This window comes from Pempheris klunzingeri, chromosome 3 (genome assembly GCF_042242105.1).
Source record: "Pempheris klunzingeri isolate RE-2024b chromosome 3, fPemKlu1.hap1, whole genome shotgun sequence".
Lineage (NCBI taxonomy): Eukaryota > Metazoa > Chordata > Actinopteri > Acropomatiformes > Pempheridae > Pempheris > Pempheris klunzingeri.
Window position 1 is genome coordinate 2,416,374 of NC_092014.1, and position 10,000 is coordinate 2,426,373.

The 10,000-nt window shown below is 41.0% G+C and overlaps 2 protein-coding genes across 2 annotated transcripts in view; both read left to right on the top strand.

The window, feature by feature from the left end:
* The window catches only part of nup133 (nucleoporin 133), a 24,366-nt gene extending 21,749 nt beyond the window's left edge, over positions 1 to 2,617 (top strand). The window contains exons 20-25 of the mRNA XM_070856401.1: positions 1 to 9; positions 312 to 430; positions 1,405 to 1,485; positions 1,577 to 1,641; positions 1,849 to 1,937; positions 2,384 to 2,617. The exon at positions 1 to 9 is cut by the window's left edge and continues 127 nt beyond it. Coding sequence (XP_070712502.1) covers positions 1 to 9; positions 312 to 430; positions 1,405 to 1,485; positions 1,577 to 1,641; positions 1,849 to 1,937; positions 2,384 to 2,520 — 500 coding nt within the window. The 3' untranslated portion in view covers positions 2,521 to 2,617. The remainder of the gene's footprint in view (positions 10 to 311; positions 431 to 1,404; positions 1,486 to 1,576; positions 1,642 to 1,848; positions 1,938 to 2,383) is intronic.
* Positions 2,618 to 5,698: 3,081 nt separating this feature from the next.
* acta1a (actin alpha 1, skeletal muscle a) overlaps positions 5,699 to 10,000 on the top strand; it is a 7,509-nt gene continuing 3,207 nt past the window's right edge. Inside the window, exons 1-3 of the mRNA XM_070856402.1 lie at positions 5,699 to 5,800; positions 7,780 to 7,919; positions 8,913 to 9,237. Coding sequence (XP_070712503.1) covers positions 7,791 to 7,919; positions 8,913 to 9,237 — 454 coding nt within the window. The 5' untranslated portion in view covers positions 5,699 to 5,800; positions 7,780 to 7,790. The remainder of the gene's footprint in view (positions 5,801 to 7,779; positions 7,920 to 8,912; positions 9,238 to 10,000) is intronic.

A 10,000-nucleotide genomic window follows, 5' to 3' on the forward strand; every position in this document is an offset into this window, starting at 1 on the left:
AAGTTGACGGTAAAAGCACGAGCTGGTCATCAGTGGAGGCTTGTTACGTACATACAGAGTTTATATTTACAAAATACTCCTGCATCTGTGTTTCTGTGTGTATTTACTCTCTTTATAATCTTTAATTTCATTGCTTTGATGATATTTTTACTGTTTGATCCAGATGGAAACTGAAAATTAAGACTTTTAGCAGCTTTTCCTCTTTTCTTACAAATGGAAAAACTAGTGGAGGCACAGTTGCAGAGTGGTTTTCAGTGCTGAACTCCTCCTCTGACCTGTAGTGATGCTGTCATTTATCTGTTTCCGATCAGAAATCGTGGAGCAGGAGCGCTTCCTGCTGCACCAGGAGACGCTGCCCCGACAGCTGCTGGAGGAGAAGCAGCAGAACCCCGACACCATGCCTCTGCTCAGCGCTCACAACCTCATACAGGTGAGAACACACACACAGGAAGTGGGGCTTGTTGGGTTTGTGGCAGAAAAATCCCTCAAAAGCTGAAACTGTCTGCTGGTCGTCTGCTTATCTGGAGGAGTGGAGGGCAGCACAGATGGGACAGGGCAAAGAAACAGCAAAACTACAGAAAACAAAAGCTAAACTTAGAGCTTCCAAGCCTGAAGTCGGGTCACGAACAGCTGGTACTGATCTCAGACGGTTCCGGTCACATAGAATAAAGTTTCACACACAAACAGCAGCCCCGCTTCATACTCCAAACCTGATTACATGTGCTGGTCTGGATGGTGGGAGAACATGAAGACTGCGAGGTGGACTCAGGTTTTCAGTGGGCGGGTCACATGATCAACAGATCAAAGTCAAAGCACACATTTACTGAAAGATGGAGCAGGAGAAACAGAGTGGTCTCACCCAGGGATACATATTTATATTGAACAGACATTTAGTGTATTTTGCATAATGTGTCTCCTTTTAAAGGTCCCATATTATGCAAAATTCACTTTTTTAATGTCTTTTCAACATAAATATGTGTCTACAGACCCAAAACTCTGAGGAAACACCGTCCTCTCTGTTTCTTCTGCTCCATCTTTCAGCAAATGTGTGTGAAAACACGTCATTTAGATTTGGCTCCCTTTATGATGTCATAAGGGGATCTGTTGATCATGTGACCTCCTCCGGCCCATCAGCAGGCCGACAGTCGCTGCCACTGAAAACCTCCTGAACCGACCTCGCTGTCAGCCAGTTTTTCCTCCCGGTAACAGAAAGAAGATTGTTTCTGTTCTGAAAACAGCTCCATGGTTGACTCCATGTAAACCTGCTCTAGTAGGACCCCAAATACAAGTATGAACTTCAAAATGAGCAGATTATGGGACCTTTTAACACCTTTTAACAAAAATAATCATGTTAACACCCCAGCGGTAAGTTCACTCCAGCGTTTCCTCCTCTCTCCTCCACAGTTGTACATCTGCGATGACAACCGACGAGCCAACGAGTACGACTTCAAAAAGGCTCTGGACCTGCTGGAGTACATCGACGAGGTAACTTCCTGATTTACTGACCGCTGGAGGCTCGACTCGCCGGCCTTCACGGAGGTTTAACGCCAACTTTGTGTGTGTGTGTGTGTTGCAGGAGGACGCTGTGGACATGGACTCGCTGAAATGTGAAATCTTCGGCAGAGCGCTCAAGAGAGACGAGTAAGAGCCTCCTGTCGTGTTTTTGTTCACTAAAGTCATTGAACATTAGCTTAAACTCAATTTTGGTGTCACTGATGGAAGATTTTTACAAACTCTATGTGTGAAATCATTAAAAGCAGCAAACGTTCTTGTTAAATAAAATAAGTTGACATTGAAACGATGACATTTATATAAACGTGTGACTGTTTGATGCTTCGTCCCTCCCAGCTGGTCCTCGGCTGACGGGAGCGACGACCCTCTGGAAGCCGCCAAGGACAGCGTCTTCGTCAAGATCCTCCTCAAACTCATACAGGAAGGTGAGAAACTGAGGGTTTAAGAAGCTGCGATTAGAAAATAAACCAATTAATTTCATCCATAAGTGTAATTAGACGCATTTCTGCAGGTCCTTAAATTCACACCTACTAATTAAAGGCCTTAAAAAGCATTAAATTCTGTTTGGGAAGGTCTTAAAATGTTATTTACTGAATGCTCGAACATAATCAGTAAAGTTTGACTTCAGTTCGGCTTCACTGAACTCGTAACGTCTGTGACTGAGAATCAGAGCTCAGACCACATGGTATAAAATCACGTCCTCGCTACTTTATACAAGTTATGGAAAAAACAGAAACTGTTATGCATCCAGAGTGCAACGTAAATGTGAAAGTTTACCTTGATAATACTGGAAATAATCATAAAAGTCTTTAACTTTGCTCAGTATTTTCCCCAAATATATCAAATAAATGAATAACAATGTGTTTTGCAGGAGTTCCTCTGCAGACGTACCTTCCTGACGTCAAAGAGCTGCTGGATCTGGACGAGCTGAGCGCTTTGAAATCAAAACCTTATTTTGAATTTGTCCTTCGAGCCAATTATGAACATTATCTCCAGGCCCAGATGTGACGGCTGACGCCTGCTGCTGCACGTCAGCTTTCCTCTGCATCCCGATCGTTTTCAAGATGACTTGTGTTCTTTTCTAAATAAATGTGTTATTTCTGTACCCAGATGGCAATTTATTTATTTTTTTTAAATATAAAAACATGCAGCCAGTTTAGTGTCGTTTTACGGAGACGACAAGAAAACGATCTGACGTTTCTGTTTTTAAACAAAAATAGTGACAAATTGTGCAAATTTAGATTGTGAATATAAAAAAAACAGGTTGAATAGTTGTGGGAATTAAATCATTATTTATCCACAGAGACTGCAGTGGTCATTAAAAGTGGAACCCTCATGTAATATTAGTCGTGTTGAGCTGTTTAGACTGTTCTTGTTTGAGTTAAACGCAGCTGAAGGTTTGTACATTTTGCCAAAACACCAAATTTTGCAGTCGGGGTTGAATAATTTTAGATGCAACTGTAAAAAAACAGCAGGTAAATACTAATATTTTATGTTTTATGTTTGTAATGAACTCAAATCACTTTGTTAGAGACCTGGTTGTCCCAGAAAAACCTTGATAAATCTACTTCAGTCCTGTAAAACGGTGAAAGACGAAGACCTCCAAAGTCACGTGAGCTCTTTTTATAACGTCTCTCTGCAGGAATGTGGTCTGAATTCTGTTTAAACGACTTTTCTCCTGATAGCAGATCCATCAGACCTCGAGTGCGTCAGAAACCCGAGCCTGCAGACTCCAGAAGCCGGCCTGCATTCGTCAGGACTTCCTCCTGTTGGGTGACGAAGGGCAGATGTTGGTTATAAATAGATTTCTTGGCTGACTGACTGACCGCCGCCCTGACGGGGATCCTCCGTGATGATCCACTTTCACAGCTACAGATGGCTTTCGGGATCCAGCTCACTTAAAAACAAGTGAAAGTAGGTTAGATTAGGGACGTCGGCTCCGCAGAGCTGCTCTGTTGTGCTTTTGAAAATGACGGCTAAACCTTTTAAAAGCTGGAAAACTAACACAACTGAGTCGTATCTAATCGGCAGAGCAGATAAAAAGCACTCCAGTGTGAAGATACCAAATGTGTCTGGCTGAGTTTTGAGAAAATTACGTGCAGAAATGTTTAATTTAGTGGATTTGTTGGATAACAGATGTGTGGTTTAGTAAATGATGGAGTCATAGGTTGGCGTTTTCTCAGCTTCAAGGAGGGGAATGGGAGGAATGAGTGGAATCAAAGGGTTAAATAATTAAAGCTGAAGCACAGATCTGATATCAGAGAGCAGTAATCAGAGTCTGGTGCTATCAGCCTGTCATGAATCAACCCAAACGGCCTCTTGTTAAACAGTTTGGTGCTAAAATGTTTCAGTAGTGGGAAAATACAGGTGTTTTCATTATATGTGACTTTGTACTGCTACATTTTATAGTTTATAATCATATTTTTAGATCAGGAGCTCAACAAAAACATGTGATCAGTATATAAAGTATATAGATGTAACTACCCCAGAAGTATTTATTAGCTACACCTCAACCAGCCATAACATTAAAGTGCTTACATGTTAAAGGGTAACGCCGGTATTTTTAAACCTCTGCCCTTTTTTGCACACATTTTGGGTTCAAACTAATTGGAGAGTATCAAAAGTTTTGAAATTGGTCCAGTGGATTGCCTCAACGTGATCCTTTGGGGCAACTGCACCTGATCACAGTAGGTCGACTCTCTGCACACACACCAGACTCCATTGAGAAAAACAGTGATTTTACCTCACAAGACGCAGGAGTTGCCAGTCTAGTGCTGTCTCAATTGGTTTGTTTGTCTGTGTTATTGTGTCACTTTGGTGTTTTTAAAGCATTAGTTTGCATCCGCCACAATATTTGTTAAACACACAATAACACAAACAAACTAGCTCATTGAGGCAGCGGTAGGACCAGCAACTCCATCGTCCTGCATGGTAAAATCATTGTTTTTCTCAATGGAGTCTGGTGGTCTGGTGTAGCATCTTCCATTCTTTCCAGAGGAATCTATGAAACAACAATGATTACAATGTTTTTCCTGGATGAAATAATCACGTTGATGAGAGGGAAGACAGTTTTTTGTCACCAAATGTTGTTGAAGTTGTATCATCTTCCCCTTTTTAGGCTCCTGTCATAGTTTCAGGTCATTTAAAACTGATTTGCAGCCTCGTGAATCCAGACGCCTCGTCTGAGCTCAGTTAACAGCTGGATAAACACAGCCGGGTGTGCTGGCTCAGTCTTTGTCTCTCAGAGGAATCCCGTCTCAGGCTGCAGCTGTCCGGCGGGTTGGAGGTCCTGACCCTGTTGTTCTAGAAACTAAAGGCGTGAACCGAGCCACAAAACCTCCTGACAAACCTGGAGAAAACTAGTGAAGCCAAGAGGGTTTCTAACTTTAACAATATCAATCAGATGTGTTTAAATCAAAGTTTATTCACAGAGTCAACGTGAGTCTGATTGGCTGGAAACAGAAGCTCTGCTGCTGCTTTTAATAGTAAATACCATTAATAATCACTCTAAATGTTTATTCAGCTCCTCTCACTGCTTACACTTCAGCTAGCTGAAGATTTTACAGCCCAGGATTATTATTTTTTGGTGCCTTTTAGTTCAGATAATGCAGATTTAACTTCTGTTTAACCAAACAGAAATGATAAAAAATGTGTCTGAGGGATGAAAAAACTTTTCAGTTTCAGGTTATTGTCCATTTAAACCTTTACATCGAGCACCAGAATGGAAATAATTAGACCTAGATGTGTTATAGGTGACATTTTTCATGATTCAAGGATGCAGGAGGACAAATATAAAGAAAATATAATATATATAATATACAAATATATGGAAATAGATCAAAAAAATAAATAAATGAATGTATATATAAAGATAAATATGCAGAGCAAATACACTTTAAAGTTTTGAATGAGTGTGTGTGTTTGCTGTAGACTCTGTGTGTGTGTGTGTGTGTGTGTGTGTGTGTGTGTGTGTGTGTCTCGCCCTCGCTCCATACACGGGCTCGAGCGCTCCGCGGCGTCTCCATTTATGGCCCGCCAGGCACGCGGGCCTCTGCGTGCATGCATGCGGCCGCCGTCCGACCAAATATGGACGAAGGGCCGGTTGAATTCCTGCCGAATAGTCGGACATTCCTCGCGGCTTCTGGGGAGCAGGAAAAACACAGACCCCGCCGGGAGGCATGGAGGAGACGGCGTATATAAGGACCCCGGTGGTCGGTGCACCGTCACCCCCTCAGCTGGAGCCAGCAGCGGGTGAAGTCCCCCCACTGACAGCCGGAGACAAGCAGAGGTAAGCGGCTTGGAGGAGCAAGGGAGCCCGACCGCCCAGCCCCACCCCGGGCGGTCGGGGTGGATGGAGGGAGCTAGAATTAGCTGTTAAATGAACGGAGTTTGGCGTGCTGTCAGTCCTAAGTGGTTGGAAAGTGATGGAGAGTGATCCGGACTGAGTGGTTAACTGACCGGGGGCTGGCAGCCAGCCGTGGCCGGGCTTCTGGTCACCATCAGCGGGTAAAAGATTTTAATGTGACAGTTAACGGGAAGAGGTCCTGCTGCATTCAGGCGCTGTCGGAAATTGTACACTCAGGAGATAAAGGCGGATTTTAAGCACTGAAATGTAATGTTTAGAGTACTGTGCAGTACTTCAGCCTTTTGCTAAATGTCCCTGAGTTTCAAGAGAAGCACTATATAAATAAATGTATTATTATTATTATTATTAATAAACACCAAACTTTATGTTTACAAGACCTTTTTTAATGTATATTTTAACCTTCTGTAAATTGTCTTTGAGTTTCAAGAAACTTGCTCTATAGGTAAAATGTATTATTGATATTATCATTATTACAAATATACAGATGTTTTTTGTTTTTTTTACATAGAAATGTAAAGTTTACAGTACAGGACAGTCTCTTTTTTTGTAAAGTGTCTTTGAGTTTCCTCTGTATAATTAATATTATTACAGATGCAGTGGAGGCTATGACATCATATTGCACGTCCTTTTTACATAATATATATCCGAAATAATCAAGTTGGTGTTTTTAGTGCAGTAGGACACAAATAACGCTGCATCTCTTCTAATGAAGCTTTTCGTTTTGAGCAAAATATGGTTCAGTTTTTCAAGTATTACAACAAAAGTGTTGAATAATGCAAACTAAAGGTAGCCTACAATTAATGTATCGACATAACCATAACCATAACCATAACCATAACCATAGCCATTGACTTGGGTATTTACTCCTATTTTTAAAGTTATGAAAGAAGATAATATCAACAAATAGTCCTTTAGAAAATAGACATTTGTGAATAACAACTATTCATAAATAAAACATTTAGTTTGACAAACCCCAGGAAGAGGGAATTACACTGAGCTGGTTTTTGTGGTTGTGGTCCAGATGTAGGAGTTTAAGAGGAGCACTTGAAGGCATCATTACAGTAAATGAGGGAGTAATGGTGTCTCTGTCTGCTTCTTAATGAAAACATGTCATAACAGTGCGCTCAGCTGATGAACTGTGGTTTAAAGATGAACAGGAGGGCTCAGAGAGCGTGTTTAACAGGACTGGTTAGATCATCTGTGCAGTTTAAACAGAAGAGGGAACAACTATAATGTAGATCATGAAGAAAAAAGTAGTCAAATGATAATTATTTATTCCCAAAACAGTAAGATAACATCACAAATAGCAGAAGAAATTGACATAAAAATCCAGTGAAATCGGAGGTTTGTTTTAGTTTTATTTAGCTTTAATTTACTGTGCAGAGTCAACAAGCTTACCGTGACCTCACTGGCTGGTTATATTTAACATGGCCACAACATGTCATGACATTTTTACACTCAGTTTATTGATACGATTGGTTTTACACAATATATATTATCTCTGGAGTCCAAAAAGTAATACAGATTTGTTGGATATAAACTTTGATGTGTGACTCCTTAATCCTGGTGGTGCTCATGCCCTCTGTGACGCTCGACGGTGTCCTGAAAAAGCTTTTCCTCTCTGCAGCATTTCTTCCTCTTTCAAAGAATCAGATAATCAGTCAGTAAAACTTTATTTACATCGCGCCAGTTCATCACAAATGTTATCTCGAGAGCCTTTTGATGTACAGCAGATGAAGCCCAAACCCTTTAATGAGATTCTAGAACTCTCAAGTCGAGGGTTCTAGAATCATCACACACAAGAGCAACAGCCTTGGCGACCATGGCGACCATGGCGACGGAACTCCCCTTTAACAGGAAGAACCCTCAGACACCAAAACTGACTTTTGCTCCTCCTCCAGAAGCCGCAGACATGTGTGACGACGACGAGACCACCGCCCTCGTGTGCGACAACGGCTCCGGCCTGGTGAAGGCTGGCTTCGCCGGGGACGACGCCCCCAGGGCCGTGTTCCCCTCCATCGTGGGCCGCCCCCGCCACCAGGTAACCGTCACCGAAAAAACTCAGCAACTTCCCCGCTTTTTGTGGATGTTTTGAGGATTTTTACCGCCATGCACATTCACACTCCTCATGGTGACTTTAATGACCTTATGACCTTTTGTCTTCGCCACCATCAGGCCAAAACATGTTTAATATTCTGTTGCTTAACCCTTTAATGCCTGAACCATGAAATAATTGCCAGAAAATTACAAAAAAGAATGTAATTGAACCGTCTGACAAAAAGAAAATTGTTTTAAGTCAATAATTTGTATAAGTTTTGCTACATCCGGCATTTTTGTGTAATTTATTGCTCACAGTTTGTTTGTCTTAAACAAACAAAAACAGATCAAAAGAAATATCACACGGATGATGCAGAGGTCTCAAACACTTGGCGTTAAGGGGTTAACAGAGTTAGATAAATAGTTTTACTGCATTTTAAATCACACAGTATCATTTTATAGCAAAAACAAAACAGCCAGCATTGAGTAAAATTTCTTTATTTTGCTTTTTGTGTTTGTATTTTTTTACAGTCATGAAGAACACGTCTGTTTTTTGCACCAGGAATCTGAACTCTATGTTCTGTTTGTCATTTCAGCTCTTATTGATTAAATACATCATTTGAGGGAGCAAACATTACTGAGAACACACGGTGCAGAAAATAGATAAACGAGTAAAAATAAACACGTTTAAAAGAGAGGAGATATAGTTAATAATGACGGTGGATTAAAAGGACGTGGAGGCAACATTCAGGAGATTTTCAACCATGAATTTATTCCAAATGAACACATTAAAAGCTCCCATGAGGAGAATCGATTTTACCAAACTACCTTTTAATCTACAGACTCATGAGATGCTCTTTCTACATTATTAACAAATGTTTCATATCTTGCTTTAAAATGACATTTTAGGTGCTTTAAACTTAAAATTTTGGACCAAAGCTCATAAATGTGTTCAAATATTTTTCCTATTTTGAAATAATGCCCCCTCCCCCCTCAGGGTGTGATGGTCGGCATGGGTCAGAAGGACTCCTACGTGGGTGACGAGGCCCAGAGCAAGAGGGGCATCCTGACCCTGAAGTACCCCATCGAGCACGGCATCATCACCAACTGGGACGACATGGAGAAGATCTGGCACCACACCTTCTACAACGAGCTTCGCGTGGCCCCCGAGGAGCACCCCACCCTGCTGACGGAGGCCCCGCTCAACCCCAAAGCCAACAGGGAGAAGATGACGCAGATCATGTTCGAGACCTTCAACGTCCCCGCCATGTACGTGGCCATCCAGGCCGTGCTGTCGCTGTACGCCTCCGGCCGAACCACCGGTGAGTCACCACGTCCTCACCATCACATCTAACATCTGTGGTTGTGATAAGACCGTTCAATCAATCAATCAATACTCACAGTGAAATGTTCCATTCATATAGAAGTCCAGAATTAATGTTGAAGTGGATTCAGAGGATTTATTTTGCATTCATCTGATGTCGTACTTTAGTTTTAGTTTAGTTTAATCCACTAGAGTTCACTAACTGTAACTGTCTATCAATTACATTTACAGGACGATTAATCAATTAACTGTTAAATAATTCGTAAACTATTTTCATAACTGATTAATCGGTTTTAGTCGTTCTCTGATTCCGGCTTAATAAATGAGGATATTTTCTGTGACAGTAAACTGGATTTCTTTGGGTTGTTGGCAAAGTAATCAATGAAGTGAGGAAATAATCGACAGATTAATCAACAATGAAATTGATCACTAGTTGCAGCCTTAAATATAAAACAGAGAAAAAAAAAGACATTTTACAAAATAAAGTTTCCTTGTTTTACTCTACAAATGATGGTAAATGATAATTGATCATCAATGTTAGACCTTCACTTGATTACCAATGTTATTAGCTAACTATAGAGCGTTTAATGGATTAGTAGATCAATACATATTATAAGGACCAGTTATGGTGAAGTTCTTTAAGTTTCTCTAATGTCAGGAGTCTTTTATCTATTTTATGCACATAAACTGAATATTTGGGGGTTTGGGACTGTTGGTCGGGCATCTGAGGCTCATTCATCAATGAATTTATCAATAAATTA